Below are 19,698 nucleotides of genomic sequence, written 5' to 3' on the forward strand. Positions count from 1 at the left end.
TGGCATAGGGTCAGGGGTTATCAATTACTGAGAGTGTGTAGTTTCCCTTGGGAGACAGGGTGAGGACACTCCCACTCAGCTGTAACTTCCTGTTTCAGAACCACAGTCTTATAGAAAACATCATTCCTATAGATCTCAATTCCTGTCTTCTCTCTGGATGGTGCAGCAAAAGGGACCCCAAGAAAGAAGACATCTGGGTTTTGTCTGTCTTCTGCTACTTTGAAGATGTGTCACCCAAGAAATGTCATCCTCTCTGAGGTCATTTGTCCACCAGTAAATGGAAGATTCGGAGAATTTCCTCCCATGTGACCCTGACACGACTACCACAAGTCTGCCATGAGATGTCATGAAGGGCCAGAATACCATGTAATGTGTAATATCTGAGCCAGGCAGTGGTGGTGCACACCTTTAATCCCAGCACTCGGGAGGCAGAGGCAGGCAGATCTACAAGAGCTAGTTCCAGGATAGGCTCCAAAGCTACAGAGAAACCCTGTCTCGAAAAACCAACAACAAAGGGGGCTGGAGAGATGGCTCAGTGCTTAAGAGCATTGCCTGCTCTTCCAGAGGTCCTGAGTTCGATTCCCAGCAACCACATGGTGGCTCACAACCATCTGTAATGAGATCTGGCGCTCTCTTCTGGCGTGTGGGCATACATAGAGGCAGAATGTTGTATACATAATAAATAAATAAATCTAAAAAATAACAAAAACAAACAAACAAAAACCAGTTTGTAATATCTGTATGGGTACAGATCTCAGCTAGCACGAGAATTCAGAGATAAAAGTGAAGAAGTGACTGTCATTGTCTTGGTTAGGGTGTCTATTGCTGTGATGGCCATGGCAACTGGCTTACAGTTTCAGAGGTTCAGTCTATTATTGCCATGACAGGAAGCATGGCAGCTTGCAGGCAGACATGGTACTGGATAGGGCTGAGAGTTCTCCATGTGGATTGGCAGGCAGCAGGAAGAATGTATGTAGCTTGAGCATCTGAGACCTTAAAAGTCCTCCCCCCATGACACATTTCCTCCAACTAGGCCACACCTCCTCTAATAGTGGCACTCCGTATGGGGGTAGTCCATGATGTCTCTGCATGGTATGTGCCCTGCTGTCATTTTATCGTTGGCGAAACTGAACCTTAACTGAGTTAACATAATTTGCCAGAGACTGGTGTATCCCGTGGGACCAGGACATTTCAACTTGGGGTCTTGTGAAGCTTATGCCTGGGTGGTGCTGCCAGACTCCTCTCAGTCTCTCCTGGGTGAAGCTCTGGCAGTCCAGCTGGCCCCAGTTCTTGGGGCTTGTGAATGCCAATGTAGATAAGAAGCACCATTCTTGGTCATGCCTTTGTGCACCCCTTAGATCCCCATGTAAACTCCCAGGCACCTCTGGGTTCCTGATTGGTATTTGGGATTGAATGGCGTAGTTCTGGAACCTGGGGGGGGGGGGTTAGGAAGAGTGGGGGAACAGAGCTAGGCAGGATCGCTGTCTGCTCTCCCTTCTGTCTCAGGTTGGAGCCGGGAGGGTTATCCCTAAGTGAACAGACATGTGGAGAGATTGCGGCTCCAGGGCCTGCACATTGTTCTGTGTTCTAATCTGGGGGTGGTGGGTGCCCTGGTAAGAGACTTAGCAGCCCAGTGCATCTTCTCCCCGTCTCTGCTGCAGAGAGCACACTAACCATCCCCTCCTGTGCATTGTGCTGTGCTTTGTTGCCACCACTCCCAGCTGCTAGTGGGGCTCTTCTTACGTACATGAAAGGAAACTAGGGCTCAGGTGCTTTGTGCCTTGTCCAAACTGGGAAGGAGGCAAATACAGTACCTTACTTGGGATACCGTCCACTCTCCAGGCCGTGCACCCCTTTTCACACCCCATAGTAGCTTCCTTGGTGTCTTTCCTGATAGGCTGCACCTGACTGGCCTGGCCACCTTTCCCTTGTCTCTCTTTTCCCTCTAGTCTGCTGGGACCACAGTTCGTGAATGTGTTCTTACCTGCAAACGAGGCTACTCCCAAAGTCATATTTATTTGGTAAAGGTATGCTAATCGACAGGTGCCCAGGGTACTGTGGTAGGAGGGTGGGCCCAGCCAGAACAGTTCTCTGCCCTAGATAGCCTGAAATTGGAAGGAAGGCAGGAGGGAGAACAGAGGCGACTGATGAAGATAATGATTTCAGCAGGTGTTAATTGCCCACGATACAAGCGTGGCTGTTACCACTAGTGTCCCCAAGCTGGGTGTGATAGCCCACTTCTCCTGCTAGTAGTGAGGAAACTGAAGCAGGAAGATATTTGAGTTTGAGGCCAGCTTGGACTCATTGTGAGTTCTAGGCTAGCCTAGACCAAATAGGGAGACAGTGTCTTTTTTTTTTTTTTCTTTCAAATGTCCTCATGGATGGCACAGAGATGAACCACTGGGGTCAGAGGCTCTGCTTGTCTCTGTGTTCTCCCAGGGGCTCAGAAGGGTCCCAAAGAACCCAGCAGACTGCTCTCTACTGTGCTATTTTCTGTTGTTGTTACTGAGTTTCTCCACTAGTAGGTGCTAGCAAGGCCAGCACTGTTTTCTTTCCTTCCCAGAGAGGATGACATGCCAGTGTGGTAGGTGGTCCACACAGCCCTCACCCGCTGCCTGCATGGCAGGAAGATGTAGAGGAAGGCTACACACACTTAGCAACCGTAGTACTTTATGCAGCTCCAGTCTTGTGCACTGCGTTTAGGGTGGGCCCCAGGGTGCACTGATGCTGTGTAATGTAGTATATAGCAGGGTACCTGTAAGCACAGCCCTCTGCTCCTCCCCAGACAGGATCCTTTAGTACTCTTTTTGCCTCTTTTGAGGCAGTTCTCATTATGAAACCAGGCTGGCCTTAAGTTTGCAGTCATCCTGCCTGGGCCTCTTGCATGCTGGGATTGTAAGCTTGAGCCACCGTGTTTGTCTAAGTTTTACCCTGTGCCATGTGACATTGGACAGTTCAGCCAGCATCACTCCCCTCTACTGTAAATGGGGGATAAATAACCCCATTTGGAGGGGTTTCTGCTGGAACCAGGTAACAGTGTGACAAGGTAAACTGCCATGCCATGCAGTGGACTCCTCTGGAGATTAGTTGAATTTGAATCCCTGTGGGATGTAAATACCACTTTATCTTGGGCTTCTGCCTCTGGAGTGCTGGGATTACAGACCTGTGCCACTGGCAGACCTGGTGTTTGAGTGAAGTAAAACATACTACTCCATTAAAATGAAAACTGAATGTTTTTTTTTTTTTCCCCAAAGGGCTTTAGAAAATCGTTTATTTGGGATGCGATGTTTGAAATGGTGGAATGGCATAGTATAGAATACAGTTGTTTCACTTAGCTCCCTGTTCATAGCTGTTCATGTAGCTGTACACACTGAGAAACTTCCTTCACAGTTGTACTAATGCTTCTTTTCTTTATGTATGTTGTAATGAAGGCCACTTGTTTGTTCCACTTGTTTGTTTTCCTGGCTGCCCAGACTCCCGAAATGATCACACAGAAGCTATATTATTTAAATAACTGCATGGCCAATCACTTAAGAGTATTGCTAGTTAGCTCTTACATCAAGTATTAACCCATTTCCAGTATTTTATATTTTACCATGAGGCTCATGGCCTCCTGGCAAGGTTTCAGCATGTCTGTCTCTGGCTGCGACTCCATGGCTTCTCCTCAACTCCTGCCTTTCTTCTCCCAACATTCAGTTTAGTTTTCCCTGCCTACCTAAGTTCTGCCCTATCAACAGGCCAAGGCAGTTTCTTTATTCACCAATGGTATCCACAGCATACAGAGGAATCCCACATCATGTGTATGTACGTGTTCCTGTGTATGTGTGTCGAGGCCAAAGGTTGATGTCTTCCTTGACTGCTTTCTGTTTTATTTTTTGACACCCAGCATCTCTTTTTCTATCTTTGTCTCTCTCTTTCCCCCAGCCGTACTCCACCAGGTGCTTTCCAACTTAGCTAGGTTGGCAGGTCAGTGAATGCCAGGAATCCCATACCTCTGCTCCCCCAGTGCTTGGATGACAGGCATGTGCCGCCACATCCAGCTTTTTACATGGGTGCTAGGAATGAAATTCATACTCTCTTGTTTTCAGGACAAGAACTTTACCCACTAAGCTGTTTCCCCAGCTCTGTTTGTTTATTTTCTATATCCGTGTATAGCCATGTGGGCAGATGTGTACCTATCAATCTGACAGTGTTTAGCTTAGATTATAAGTTCCTGAGAATCAGAACTTGTCATTCAATTCAGTCTTGAATCAAAGAGATATTGAGTAAGTATGCTCCCTAGTTACAGCTCTGCCTGAAAGTGAGGCACAGGCCACAGAATCACAAGGCAGAGATTGACCCTAACACAGAGGGAGACAAACATTGTATAGTGTTCCCTGTTCTCGTGGAAAGAAAAATGTGTATAGCCAAGAAAAACTGTAACAGAGACATGGTTACACACACTGACCGTCCTAACAGAGACATGGTTACACACACTGATGACTGTTCTAACAGAGACATGGTTACACACACTGATGACTGTTCTAACAGAGACATGGTTACACACACTGATGACTGTTCTAACAGAGACATGGTTACACACACTGATGACTGTTCTAACAGAGACATGGTTACACACACTGACTGTTCTAACAGAGACATGGTTACACACACTGACTGTTCTAACAGAGACATGGTTACACACACTGACCGTTCTAACAGAGACATGGTTACACACACTGACCGTTCTAACAGAGACATGGTTACACACACTGACCGTCCTAACAGAGACATGGTTACACACACTGACTGTTCCACCTTGGTTTTCTGATCACACTGTAAGCACACACGCATGTGTGCTTTGAGAAGTTACCATACAAAGTACTTTTCAGCTTTACGGATGGTGTATTTTTACCCTCACTTCTGACATCTCATCTCTAGGGTCTATTAGTACAACAAATTAAAGGGAAAAATAATTAGATACTCACTTAAGCCTCCTCAGATAGACACATACATGCATACCCCTCTCCAGCCCTCAGTCATGGTCCCCCAGCCAGGACACTGTGGGTGACCATGTTTACTGAGCAGGCTGGAAGCATCTACTCTGGGTCCTCATAGGTTAGTGGCCTGCATAGGGCAGCCTTAGATCCTCATCGTGGCTTCTTTAGCTGCTTTTTGCTGCCCAAACCTCAGGGAACTCAGCTTGTTTATTATACACAGTGCTAAGGAGGAGGAAATAGATGCAGATGCAGATGGTTTAAAACATTTCCTAGAAATGTGGGGAGCAAATGAAGTCCTAAGTGGATGTGTGTTACTGGAATGAGTAGGGCCAGGTAAAGGACCCCAATGCCTGAGACACATGGGCATGCCGAAGCCTTCCCCTGGTCTAAGCACACATATTGACACTGTATGCATAAACTCTCAGTGGCAGCTTCTTTATCTCAAGTGACTACAACCTGAGACTTCTTCTCTGAAACTAAATGTTACTTTAGAGGACAGAAAGCAGAGAGCAGTTACTGTGAGATAAGATTTGAGTTGGTGGCATGGGCCTTTAATCCAGCACTTGAGAGGCAGAGACAGGTGGATCTCTGTGAGTTCAAGGCCAACCTGATCTACAGAGCTAGTTCTAGGATAGCCAGTACTACACAGAGAAACCCTGTCTCCAAAAACAAAACAAACAACAAACATTTGAGTTCAGCTGTTAACTGTCTAGCAAGCCAGTCATGGCAGTCCATGCCTGTAATCTTAGCATTTAGGAGGTTGAGGCAGGAGGGTTGCAAGTTCCAAGCTGGTCTAGGCTTCTTATTAAGACCCTGTCTGGGGGTGGGGGAAGGAGATGAGGAGGATAAAAAACAGCTATCTAGGGATTGGAGAGATGACTCAGTGGTTAAGAGCACGGGTTGCTCTTCCGGAGGTCCTGAGTTCATTTCCCAGCAACTACATAATGGCTCACAACCATCTGGAGTGATGTCTGGCACCTTCCTCTGGCGTGTGGGCATACATGGAGGCAGAATGTTGTGTATACATAATAAATAAATAAATAAATAAATAAATAAATAAATAAATAAATAAATAAATAAATCTTTTTTTTAAAAAAGAAGAAGAACGAAACAGCTATCTAGCATTTGTACAGGTAATGAGCTTCCTGTTCTTGGAAGGATCCCAGAAGAGGCTACTGTTGGAAGAGATTCCTTCGCTGGTAGTTGTCTTCTGGGTTGTCTTTTGTGCTAGGATACCACTTCATTGACTGAGTTCTTACAGGAACCATTGTCTTAAGCTGAGCCCTCTTTTGATCTGATTCTTCGGAGACCTAGGGCTATGTATATGCTAAGCAGGTACTCTGTCACCAAGCCACATCCCAAGTCCCAGAGTCCCCCTATACTAAGGCCATCCATGCACCATTTTTAAGAAATTCACAGTATCTGCAAGCCGGGCAGTGGTGGTACATGCTTTTAATCCCAGCCTTGGAAGGCAGAGGCAGGTGGACATCTATGAGTTCGAGACCAGCCTGCTCTACAGAGTGAGTTCCAAGACAGTCAAGGCCACACAGAAAAACCCTGTCTTGAAAGACAACAGCAAAAAGAAAAAAAAGAAAAAGAAAAAAAAAAAGAGCATACAATGTCCACAAAAGAAAGTCTTGTGACCTTGGGTGGGATCTTGGGGAATGGGTCATGTAAGAAGTAGAGGTAAGGGAGCTGCATAACCACTGAGTTGGAAAAGGCCTTAGAGGTTTAAGAAACACAGTGTTTTGGCGTGGGTGAGTTACTGGGTCCCCTGGAAGAGGCTGGAGGTGACTCTAGTGGGTCTTCCCTCCACACAGCATCTGCTAAAGGAAGAAGGAGAGAAGAGCTGGTGCTTGCTAAACACTTAGCACAGATCAGTTAGCTGCCCTGTGTGCACCAGGCCTTCTGGCAGCCCTAGAAATGGTGCAGTAACGATTCCCATTTTATGAAGTCAGACACACTACCTTTGCACAGCAAGGCTATTCCCATTTTATAGATGAGGAAAACAAGGCATGTTTAAATGCTTTTCCCAGTGTTACAGAGCTGGTAAGAGGCAAAAACTAGAATTCAAATCCAGAATCCAATGGAATATATTCTCTGTGTGTGTATCTGTCTCTCTCTGTGTCTTTCTTTCTCTCTCTGTCTCTCTCCCTCTCGTGTGTATGTGTGAGTGTGAGTGTGTGTGTGTGTGTGTGTGTGTGTGTGCTTGTGTGCATGTGCTGCCGCCATGCATGCGATCAGAGGACAACTTTTGGATGTTGGTCTTTGTCTTCTTTCCTGTTCTTTTACTGTTTTCTGCTGTGTATGACAAGCTAGCTGATCTGCAAGCTTCTGGAGACTTCATCTCAGCCTCCCATCTCCCTGTAGAAACATGCTGGGATTACAGATAGCTGCATTACTGCTGTGGACTATTAGGTAGGCTCTGGGGATCCATACTCAGATGATCAGGATCATGTTCCAAGCACTGAATTCCCTGAGCCATCTCCTGAATCCTGAGTGCTTTTGTTACATTTTAAAAAACAACTTATTTGGTGTGTGTGTGTGTGTGTGTGTGTGTGTGTGTGGTGTGCTTGCGTGCACACGTGCACATGTTTCCATGAATTTATGTGCACCACAAGTGTGTAGGAGCCCATAGAAGCCAAAAGCAGATCTTGGATCCCCTAGAACTGGGGTTATAGAGAGTTGTGAGCTACCGTGTGGGTGCTGGAACTGAGTCCAGATCCTCTAGAAGAGCAGTAAGCACTCTTAACCATTGAGCCATCTCTCCAGTCCCTGATTTTGTTAGTTTTACTATATAAACAGCATTGACTTATACCCAATAGCTTTATGCTATTGAGTTTTGTTTTGAGACAGTATCACACTATAGCCCAGGCTAGCCTTGAACCTATGGCAGCTCTTCTGTCTCTTTCTCCCTAGAACTTGACAGCCATGAGCCACCATGCCAGACTCATGTCTGCTATGATGGTAAGAGGGAGGAGCAAGGGTATGGAGGGTGAGATTCTGGTTCTTGACACCACCTGCCTTGGCACTGCTCCAGGGGCCTGCCAGGCTCCCCAGCTTCATAGTGGGGCTTGAGCTTCTGCCGGAAGAGTTGGGTTAATATCTTCACACCAAGGAAACTGTGTTTGGCAAATCCTGGAGATGGGAATGTGCCTGGCCCTTGTCACCAGTGTGATGGGTTGAGTCAGCTGCCCTTGTTTGGTCTGACTTAGTGGCTTCCTGTTGAGCACAGAGTGAGCATTCATTGAGAATGAGTGACGTGTTGTCAGATGAGGGGTACACCAGAGAATGGTCATGCGACTCGCCTGGAATCCTTCCCCACCTTTCCTGCGGCTATAATGGTGAAATCCAGAGGCTCCCACCCTGTCAGACTTGATCACTTGATTCTTTGCTGGCCTCTGAAGTTTCACCACCAACCTCCAACTTGGAATATAATAACTCCCACAAGACTTCCCTGACTGTCTCCCAGTCTCCATCAATGTGGCCTGCCCATTCCTTCATTGTTACTTTACTTTATTGTGTTCTGAGGCTTGAAGGTAAGGACTTAATGTGAAGGAAGCATTCTACTACCAAGCTATGTCCCTTGCCCTTGTTTCTTTGAGACAGAGTCTCCCTATGTAGCCCAGTTTGGTTTCGAACTTGTAACCCTTGTCTTAGCCTCCAAGTGCTAGAATTTCAAGCAAGTATCGCCATGCTCAGCTAGGGCTGGGTTCTCGTGTCACCACCTCCAGGGAGTCTCCCATGGCTTCTCACTTATTATATCAGTTGCACCTGCTTGTGCCCCCCCAGCTCGTTCTAAATTCCCGCCATAGCACTGTGTGTATGTGTGGGAGGGGGAACAGTTATACAGCCTTGAGAATGCCAAGTACTCGCTCTGTGACTGAGCTACACCCTAGCCCCCACGTTTCTTTTTATAACTTTATTTTCTCTGATTACACACTCAAAATTCTCACCGATCAGAAATACATCATCTAGTATGTAAAAGCTCACATCCTACAGAGAGCTACTGGGTTTATTTATTTCTCATCTTTTTCCATATGTAGACTATGTATTAAAATGAGATCATACTATTGGTAGATATCTTGTTCTTTTATTTGGTAAAGACTTGCATACCTGGAACTAAGATCTACTACATTCCTTTTGTGACTGTGTGGTATTTCGTTCTATGGTTATACCAAAATCCATCTAACCAGCTCCCCTCTTCCTCTTTCTGCTTTTTTTTTAAAGGTGGGGTACGGAAGAGGGATAGTCTTTGGGATTGAACCTGGGTCTTGCACAGTTGGGCAAATACTCTGCCACTGAGTTACAGTACTAGTCCTCATCAAGCCACTGTTTTGTGTTGTTTGAGATTGGTGTGTGTGCATGCGTGCGTGTGGGGGTGTGCGTGTGTGCGTGTAGACCACTGTATAGCTCAGACAGGCCTAGGACTCCAACTCTTCCTTTTGCCTGAGTGCCAGACTTACTCGTGAGCCATCACAGCAGATTTGGCTCCACTCTCAGACATTTGGACTTGTGGCAGCCTTTGCTGCCTTCTCACGTCAGCCAACATTTTATACACACACCTTTGTGCCCTTCCAGCAGGGCTTTTTTCAGGCAATTCCCTGGAGTGGGATTGCTGAGTCAGAGGGTGTGAACATTTAAAATCACAATAGCCATTTCCATGTTACCCTTTCTGGAGTTGTACCACAGCAGCATAACTAAAATGTGCCCCTCCCCAGTCCTGCCTTTCCTTTGGCACAGCCTTAGGAGTCAATCACGTGGTCATTCTGCTCCTAAGACCATCAGCTTCACAAAGGGCACGGCTCCCTGTTTGCAACTACATTCTGAATGTGAGCACAATGCCTGGTATACAGTAGGCAGTTAATAAGTGCTGGCTCATTGAGTTGCTAAGGGAGTGCAGGTGGAGATTTGAGTGTGAGGAAAGCCCTCCGTGTGTGTGTGTGCGTGTGTGTGTGTCTGTCTGTCTGTCTGTGTCTGTGTGTGTCTTTGTGAGAGAGACAGAGACGGAGACAGAGAGACAGAGACAACCCACTGCAGGCTTTGAGATAGGGAGCTAGTAGGTGTCAGAAGTCTTGACTGGTACCTCCTGCTATAGGAAGTCCATGGTCCTTGTCCTTCATGCTCCTGTTTCAGCTGCCCTCTGATACTTACCTCCTGCTTGTTTTCTCTTCCATCCCTAACTTCTTCTGAAGCTCCTTAAGAAACCCTCCCTAGGGCTGGGATGTGATGTAGCTTAAACAAGGCTCTGAGTTTCAGCTTCAGCACCAAAAGGGAAAGAAAGGAAGAAACTCTAACGCGGGCCTTCCTCCCTTTGCCTACAAAGACATCCCTGTTTCCAGGTGCTATTCAGAAGCCTACCAGGTTCCCTTCTCAGAGCCTGCAGTCTTCAGCTCCCTACACATGGCCTTCTCCTTCCTCCCACCCCCTTACAGACTTGATTAGCAGACACTCCCCAGTGCAGTTTTTCCTTGGTATGGATGCCTTTTTTCACTCCCTCCTGTTTTTCGTAGGTCCCTCACCTCAGTTCTTTGAGGGTATAACAGTGGTAGGGGTTTGGTCACACATGCAGGCCTCCTTGGGGTACCAGTGCACGTGGACCAGTGAGCAGACAGAGAGAATGAAGAGTCTCAATGCAATGTTTTTAGGGCTGTATAGGTGTAAGGTGTTGCAAAGCCTAGCTGGGTTGTGGTTTGGAAGAGGGAAATATGGAAGAACCAAAGAATTTGTAAAGGGATGTGTGGGGCCACAGGCACAAGGAACCATAGGATGACAGCCCACTGATGGAAGTGGCGAGTCCAGAAGAGGAAGCTGGGGTGGGGAAGAGGAGAGACTTACTGGTCTGGATTTGAGGAGCTGAGGGGTTGCTGCTCTGACTTCTAGGTGAGGAGATCCATCTGCCTATGCAGGTCTCAGGCCTAGAGGTGGCAGAGGGTGACATTGGCAGAACAGTGAGATGGGATCAGTTCTCCCAGGGCTGTGGGATAGGACCTTGAGCCATGACGTCATGTGTACAGAAGGCAAGAGTAAAGATTGGCCTAAACCCACTGTGTAGCCCCAGAAGCCCGAGGACTTTGAGAAAATCAGAGGGCAGGGGTCATATTGGCTTTTCTCTAGAGAGAAGAGTCTGGAACCAGGCTGAGCAGTCAAAGTAGGAAGGAAACCTAGGTCTGGGGCCTTCTTGAACATTTGAGAGGGAAAGGGAGTGAACACCCTGGGGATTTGTGAGTCACTTCCCCTCCAGAGGGAGGACTGAGGGCCTGCGAATGAAGCCTCTGTGTCCACCGAAGGGGACATTTTTGTTACTCACTGGAATTTCCAACTAGTTGAAGTGGGTGGGGTAGTTTAAGCCTTGGATGTTTGGGGAGCAGCTTCTGTGAGGCTCCAGGGTTTAGGGAAGAAGTGGGTGCTGAGTCTACTGTGAATAGGACTGTGGAGAAATTAAGGTACTCTAAAATTAGGCTGCTTCAAGGTAGCTAAGGTTCTCTTGGATTTGCAGTAGGGACATGGACCATATCGTCCTGTGCTTCCCGCTGCTCTGACCAGTTTGGGCACTGCATGCTGCGCATGTAGAGCCCCCAGGGTAGAAGGCAGAAGAACCTGTAACTCTGGGCCCTGAGTTGGCACGTTTGTGCCCTAGGGAATGCCCAGCCTGGCTGTTCCCAAACCAAATGAGGGATTGTGGCTTGAGAGGGCCCTTCAGATATCTGGTTATTTATAACCCAGTCAGAGCAAAACTGGACCGAGAGAGAAAGCAGTGGATGATGGGTAGGAGATGCCTTTGCAGGGCACTGGTGGGACAGACCTGGACTGGCCCAGGCCCCAGAGAGCCCATCATACCTTTCTCAGACTGTTTCAGTTTTGGTGGCAGGATGGAGCCTGTATCTGGTGAGGGCATGTTTTCTATTATTGACAGAATGACAAGAGCCTCCTCCAGACTTCAGAGTTCCAGAAATTTTTTTAAAGAGTAGGATAACTCTACTCATTCCCTTTTATTTCCCCTCCCTCCTCAGCCAAGGTGCCCAGTGGAGTTGAGAGGAGTTGGCATGGTGGGTCCCAGCTGGGATGGTTTGCCTTCCTTTGGAAATGGCCTCAACAGTTTGACTCTGCCCTATGGCCATATGGTTGCCACTGACAAGTGAATGTGTTGTGTACGAAAGGCTGGTCATAAACGGCACATGAGATTTTGATGGACAGATTCAGAAACTGCACCACCTGGTTGGTGGCACCTGTTACACAGATTTACAAAGATAAAATAGTGGTAGATTGGTATATGAAGCCGAATTTTATTCCAAGATGCCAAATTTTCTAAAAGGAGATGGGACAGAGAGACCCTTAGGAGAAACTCCTCCCACATAACCACAGCTAACAACCAATTGCAAGAATAAAGGCAGTGTGGCCATCCTTAAGCCTAGCTCAGAGCAAAGATGTGGTTTAGTGTGCTGTGCTTTTTTTGTGTGTCTGGAGAGATGGTTCAGCCGTTAAAGGCTAGGCTCACAACCAAAAATATAAGAAATGTAAATTACTTGCTTTCATTTTAAAGTCAGGAGATTTTATTTTACCATTCATATTTTCCCTTGTGTGTGATGACACGGGATGAGGCAGAGCCAGGCAGGTCTCTGAGTTTCAGGCCAGTCTGACCTACATAGCTGGTTCCAGGATGGCCAGAGCCACACTGAGAAATCCTCTCTCAAAAACAACCGTAGGGAGCTGGAGAGATGGCTCAGTGGTTACAGGCACGTGCTATTCTTGCAGAAGACCTGGGGTTCAGTTCCTAGCACCTACATGGTGGCTCACACCCATCTGTAACTACTGTTCAGGGGATCTGAACTGGATCTGATGCCTTTTGACCACTGCTAGCATGAGACACACAATTGGCACCCATATCCACCCCCCTACCCCCCATGCCCACACACAGTGGGGTAAGGAGAGGGAGAGAAGCAGGCAGGCAGGCAAAACAATCATACATGTACAGTAAAAAAGAACAAACAAGTCTAGCTTGGCCACGTACAGAGATCCTGCCTCAAAACAAAACTAAAACCATGAAGAATACAGGTTTTGCAAACTTGAGCCTGTGTTGCCTTTGGGGAACACTAATTGGCTGGAGCTGCCGTGGTTTCTTCAGCTCTTTTAGGCCCTCTGCGGCTCCGTGCTTGCCCTGCCTGAACTTTGAATGAGTGCTAAAGATATGCCCATGGTTAGTTGTCTTGGATGTTGAGTTGTGGAAGAGCTGTGGCAGCTGGCCCTAGACTCCTCCCCCACTGGGGGGTGTGTCTCTTAAGGTCAGGGTGAGCCTGGGACGTGAGCCTCACCCTCTGCATGAATTTGGAATATGGAAGACACTGAGGGAAGCAATCTGGGAGCTGGGAGGGTGGGTAATACACCTGTCCTAGATTGCGTGTCCTGGCCTTGTAGGGCTGGCCCTCCTCTTGTGAGGCGCAAAAATACTCCAAGAAAGTGGAAAGTGGCGTTGCCAGTAGCACCTGACCTTGATGTGGCTCCCGGGTGGTTCCCAGTGCCCAGTGACGTGTGCTTAGGACCCTGTCTGGCACTAGGCTTGAGTTGGGCATAAAGCAGGCCAGTGCCTTCCTGTACAAGTACAAAGCCTCGTTTACTCTACCGTGGTGCAATGGCAACTGCGGTTTCTCACCGGCAGTGGGCCTCCTCTCTGCGAAGGTACTGGAGCCTGAGGCCGGGTGCGAAGGGGGCTCTGGCTTGTGACATCCCATGGGAACCTAGACTGGGTGGATGAAGGGTGGCTTCTGGGGGAAGCCTCTCTGCTGCTCCCCCTTGCCCAAGGGCTCCGGCAAGAAGTTGTAAATAAAGCTTGTCTCTGGGAAGCAGACCTCCCCCTGCGCCCGCCCGGCCTGTCTGCGGCCTCCTCCCTCCCTCCTCCTCCGCTCCAGAAGCCTCCGCCAGCCACTCGCCCGCCCGGTGACCACAGAAGGAACGAGCAGCTCCACCTCGCAAGTCAAGACGTGCGTTTCCTGTGCTTTTGGAGCAATCGGGCCTCCGGGTCCAGAAAGGGCGGGCTCTGTGTGGCCGGCAGCGCAGCGGCAGGGCGCCTGGACGAGCCCGGCAGCGGGCCTGGGACGAGCAGAGCGGCGGCTGAGGAAGGAACGAACCACGGAGGGTGCTGGCTGTCGCCCCTGCCCTGCGTTTGTCCACGAGCTGCTTCCCAGAGGCCCCGCTTCCCCTTTCGCAGGGTGGGGACGCGCGGGAGGCGGGCCCGGCGCGCAGGACGGCTGGAAAGCAAAGCGGCAGCAGGAAAAGGTTCATAATGGAGCCTTTCATCGCGAGCTGGTGGCCAGGTGCCAGGACCGACTCCGCGGAGGCCAACATGCTGGTGTAGGCCTGCCCTGAGCTCTTCCCCGCCTGCCCGTCCCCTGCCTGCCTCCCTCCCTGCTGGGGCGCGCGCGGCTGCTGCTGCTGCCGCCGCCGCCGCTGCCACCGCTGCGTGGACCCTGCTTCCTGTTTGCCCTCTGCAGCTCTGGCTGCCATGGAAGAGGAAGAGGAGGCAATAGGCTTTTTGGACAAGGTTCTGGAGGATGAAGATGTGTTTCTCCTGGAGGAGTGTGAACTGGGAACCCCGACCAGCCCTGGCTCAGGGTCCCCCTTCTTGGTGGCTGTGAAGGTGGGAATGTGACACGCCCTGGATGCTTGTGGGGAGGGGGCAGGGCTGGCAGCTCTTGACTGATGCTGAAACCGTGTTTGGAGAGAAATGGCTGATGTGTGCACAAGCCTCATGGCTGAGTGGAAGAGCCCAACTCAGCATGAGATGGGCTGGCACGTTCCTGCCAGAGGATTGAGGGCTATGCTCTTTCAGCAGCTGTTCTTGAGGGAGAGGTGGAGTGCCTGCTTGCCCTGCACCAGTTGTCCTCAGGGGCAGTGACTGCTGGCTTTCCCCTCTGTCAGCTGTGTTAGGGGATCTTTTTGGCTGTGACATGAGTCACCTGGTGGCCTGTCACTGATGTGAGTCTATTGCCCCCAGAGGAGCTGACTGACTTGAAACTGGTGGGCAATAATTCATTGTTTCCGTGGCAACCAGAGGATAAGGGTATTTGTAAAGTGTGACCATGGGAGCTACCCCTTTTCCAAGGAGGAAACTGGTGACTTGGTGTGTCTTGACTAATGCAAGTGGTCATTTAGGAAGATCAAGAGTCTGAGGTCACTTGGGCTTTCTTGAAGGAAAATAATTGAATCAGCTGGAGAAGGGGCGGGAACAACTGTCAGGTAGGTAAGCAGTTTCCCCAAGGTGGGCAGAGGCAGGACGGCCCACTTCCTCTAGGGTTGTAACCTGCAGCAGAGCTCCTGGAGAGAGAGGTACATCAGGAGGGAAGGGCTGTGCCAAGAGTTTTGTCTTCTTCCTTGTCCGTCCTTTCCCCAGGGGTACAGCTTCCCTGGGAACCTGGAGAAATACATTGGTCTCTCACCTACACCTACCTCTAAGAACTTTAGCCACAGCCGGTCATTTCTCTCTTCTGTGTCTGGAGGGGAGGGCCTATGAGGACTGTAGCAGGGAGTATGCACACTGCAAAGCCAGCTGCCTAACCACATGGGCCCCAGAGGGTGTGGTGTTCAATGCATTACCAGGACTAGGTGTCTGAGACTCCCTGAGTCTTCCCTTACCTAATAGGATGATCACCGCCTCACCCTGCCCACACTCTGGTGTGGCTCCAAGAAGGAACTAATGGAGACTAAGAATAGACTGCAGACCCAGGTTAGGTAGGTGGCAGATAGGCGGGGTTGGGGTGGAGCAGTGTTGCAGACTTGGGTGGGAGCTGCAGTGGGATCCTGGCACCTCATCTCTGTTTGGTAATCTGGTGCTACTTTAGAGCACCAGATTAAGTCGTGTCCCTCATTGGACCCACAAAACCTCTGTACTTAGGTTTTCTAGTCTTCCCACCAGTCTCTCTATGAGCCAAGAAGCATGCCGGGAGTTCAGCAGTCATGGGATGACCAGTCGATAAGGTTCCCGATGAACCTCCCGGGCCCTCCCAGCACAGGTCTCAATACCACTCATGCTGCCTCCTAGGCGCATCCTTTCTCTGGGTTGACACTGCTGACCACTGCGTGGTACTGGGCGTATGACTTGGACCAGTGAGAATTTTTGGAATGACTGAGGTTTGTTGGGACACACAAAAGCTGTGCCAGGTTCCTGACCTTGATAGGTGGCACATGGTTGCCGAAGGGATCCTGGCCACACAGCATGCCTGAAATCATCCTTCCTCCCAGGTCCCATAATGCCTGGATAGAGCCCTCCCTTCCCTCTCACTTCTCTTCCTCGCTTCCGTGTTTCTGGAGTTAGCTTCAGCCTGGGAGCTTCTTGCTCGTCTGTAATACCTCTCTTAACATCTGCTTCCTCCGTCAGGCTTGGCCTTAGCCCAAGGCTGCAGAGAAGTGGAAAGCAAGCCCATCGTTTCATTCAACATGTGCTGTCAGGTTGTGTTCTAGCCTAAGCACTCGCCCTGGCACCGTGGAGGAGACAAGTGAACAAGGCATGGTCCTTCCTCCCAGAGTCAAGGGTCAAGTTCACAGGGGATAGATAGGAAAGTGAAGTAAGAAAGCACTCAGGCCGTGAGAAGTGTTCTGATCAGAGAATACCAGCATCCAACTGTGGTGGTGACTGCCTGTAATACTAGCCTTCAGGAGGTTGAGGCAGGAGAAACTACAGGGTTATGAGTAATTTCCAAACCATAAGCCGAATCAAGAAGACTCCCAGATTCAGAGGAGGAGAGAGACTACTTCTGATTGTGTCAGGGCTGGACCAAGTACATGTTTGCACATGAGCAGGGACCAAAGGGCCTTTCTAGGTGATGCTCCAGCGTCCTGGCTGCAGATGGGCTTGGCTCGCTCCTCCGTGGCAGCTGGTAGGAATCCAAGGCCATTTGCTCTGTGCTATTACTTTATTCCAGGAGTACTTACCTTAAACAGTAGTTGTGCTACTGTGCATTTGCCCAGATGCCAGCCCTATAAATCAACCCTGCTTTCGCTGTAATTTCCGAGGTGCTTCATCTTCCTAAGGGACAGATGCAAATCTGACTGGGCGTTCTCTCCAGAGCCATAGCTGGAGCTTGATACATCTCACACACAACCCAGCTTCCTTTCAGGAGTTAACGATCTGTAAACTCATAATGCAGATACTGATAGCAACATCACATCCCATCTGTAAAATGGTGCATACTTTTCCAAAAAGATTTTCACACCGTTCTATTTAAAGGTAGATAGGGCTGACGGGTGGGGCCTGGTAGAAGTTGCTATTTCAAGGAACTCATTTGTCAGGAATAAAAAGCCCTTTTGTATTCCATATTAACTCTTCAGGTATTCTGTGCTAAAGAGAATGGGTTGTCTGAAATGCCTGTATTCCTGTTTGAATGACTGTTCAGGTCTTTTCATCGGCTCCAGCACCTTTGCTTCAGGGAGGCCCACCACCCTATTGGTGTTTCCTGAAGTATGGGCCTCCTAGGTGGTGAGTTGAGGGACAGTTTTAGGTGACACCTTGATATATATGTTTTAAAGTTAAGTATATGTTTTTAATGTAGATGAGGAAAAATCGGACTCATACATCATTCCTATGATTTGGTATAAGGCTTAGGATAAGACTGCATTTAAGAAAAATCAGTACTTAGAAGAGCATGGTAGATCACGCCTTTTATGCCAACACTTGGGAGGCAGAGGCAAGAGGATCTCTGTGAGTTCAAGGCCAGTCTGGCCCACATGGTGAGAACTTCTAAAAAAAAAAAATGAAAGAAAAGAAAAGAAAGAAAGAAAGAAAGAAAGAAAGAAAGAAAGAAAGAAGAGAAAGCAAGCAAATCAGCACTGCTTCATTTAGTGGTGCATACCTCTAATCCCAGTGCTTGGAGGCTGAGGCAGAGGAGTACAAATTTGAGGCCATGTAGAAGTACTCTGTCTCAAAAAAAAAATTCGATTGTAAAGAATGATATTAAGTAACTAACATGCCAGTGTGGCAAGGCTGTGATGGTGGGACATGAGCAACTAAGGTTCTTAAACATCTATGGAGTATGTGAATCTGCTCCAAATTTTAGGTAGCAGTAAGGTGGAAGGTGAAAATCTACCACCAAGAGAAGGGGCATTTGGGGAGACGAGAGACTCTGTGTACTGTACTCTCTTAGGTATGACAGGACAGCTGTGCTGAGTGTCCCTTGCAAACTGGTGTGGCCCTTGGGCTAAATGGTGCTGTCTGTGAAGTCTAAGACCCTCGCTGCTTAGCTTGTGGCTTTATAGCACAGCTAGAACTGGCCCTGCCTGCTCAAAAGGGCATGGAAAGATTGTTTCTTGACTTGGCCTAGAACCAAACCTTAGGAGGCTTTATTTAGCCCCTGAACGCTGTGGCAGCCCAGCCCAGAGCTGGCCACAGCTTATCCATAGATGCTACCACAGTGACCTGGAGGCCTTAAAATGACAAGCTTTCAGCCTAGCAGACTGTGTAAATTGCTGGGAATGAAGAGGTTCACTAGGGCTGCAGTTTGTAAGCCCTGGTTGGAGAGAAAGAGGTGTTACCCCTCCTGTGTTGGGGAAAGGCTAGCTGTGTGTCAGAGCCCAGGGGCTTCGGTGCACATGGGCCTCTCTGGAGAGCAACCGTCTCTGCATTTGTGTTACCAGTGTCCAGCATGTAGTAGCGAAGGAGCAAATGAATGCTGAGCCCTGGTATTTTAGAGACAAGCAAATCCCCCATAAGGACGAAAGAAACAGTTGTCAATTTACAGCTATTTATTTATTTGTTTGTTTGTTTGAAGTTTATTGATTACATCACAAGAGGGCAGAAGCCGGGCAGTAACTCAAGAACCATGTGCATCTATATCCAGAATGTCCCAACGCAGAAACATATATGACCTCGAGAAATCCGTCCCTTGTCCAAAGATGGAAGTCTCTTCAGTGCTAGCTGTTAGTAAAATTTACAGAGTTAACTTCACATCACTAAATTCTCAGGTGCCTACACCCCATCCTAGCTTGAATTTTAGGAGTGTAGCCCAGCGAGGGGACTCTTGGGGGTGACTGATTATTACCTTTTAAGAGTGAGTCTTCCAGATCTCATTTCAAAAAACCAGTTTTAGGACAGGATTATGAGGTGAGGGTCTTGTTAAGATGGGCGTTAGGAGGCAGAGGGTCTTGCTCCAGGGCGAAAGAAGGTTTCCTTGGAGCAAGGCCTGCAGGTGCAGTTCTCCAGAATCTAAGGAGCACCGAGGAGCTCACCTCTCTACAAGATGTTTGCCAAATGCTCAGGTGAATCCTTGGGTGCCAGGGTACAAGTGAGGAATGTAGGGGAGCAGTGGTTTCCAGCACAGAGGGTAAGTGCAGGTCAGGTTTAGGAAGCAACTAGCGGGGGTGGAAGGGGATAGGGGGAGGCACTATGCATCTGACTTGAGGGCTGGAGCCCTGTTACAAACTCTAATGGATACTCCAGTGTGTGTTGGAGGCCCGGCTGTCTCCGAGCAGCCATTTGTACTGTCTGTGCCTCAGGGCCCTAATGGTTACACCTACCAGATTGTGAGATGCCAGTGCGGAGCACTTAGCACAGGTCCTGGTGAAACCCTTGATAAATAACTGCCCTTCCCAAGCGTGGAGTTTGCCCTGGGTTCCTACTGCTGCCGAAACAAATCAGCACAAACTCGCAGCTAGAAACATCCCTGATTTAGTGTCCCGCTTAGCTTCTGGAAGCTTTCAAAGACTAAATCCATTTCACCTTTCCCCTGCATTC

The 19,698-nt window shown here is 48.7% G+C and overlaps 1 protein-coding gene across 2 annotated transcripts in view; it reads left to right on the plus strand.

Moving 5' to 3' along the window:
• The window catches only part of Abr (ABR activator of RhoGEF and GTPase), a 196,302-nt gene that overhangs the window by 104,429 nt on the left and 72,175 nt on the right, over positions 1-19,698 (plus strand). Inside the window, exon 1 of one of the 2 annotated variants that reach the window (XM_038326515.2) lies at positions 13,861-14,613. The exons of the other annotated variant lie outside the window; for it this stretch is intronic. Within the exon in view, the coding sequence (XP_038182443.1) occupies positions 14,479-14,613 (135 nt within the window). The 5' untranslated portion in view covers positions 13,861-14,478. Of the gene's footprint in view, positions 1-13,860; positions 14,614-19,698 lie in introns of those variants that run through there. 2 annotated transcript variants of the gene reach the window in all.

Source organism: Arvicola amphibius, chromosome 4 (assembly GCF_903992535.2).
Source record: "Arvicola amphibius chromosome 4, mArvAmp1.2, whole genome shotgun sequence".
In the NCBI taxonomy this organism is placed as follows: Eukaryota; Metazoa; Chordata; class Mammalia; order Rodentia; family Cricetidae; genus Arvicola; species Arvicola amphibius.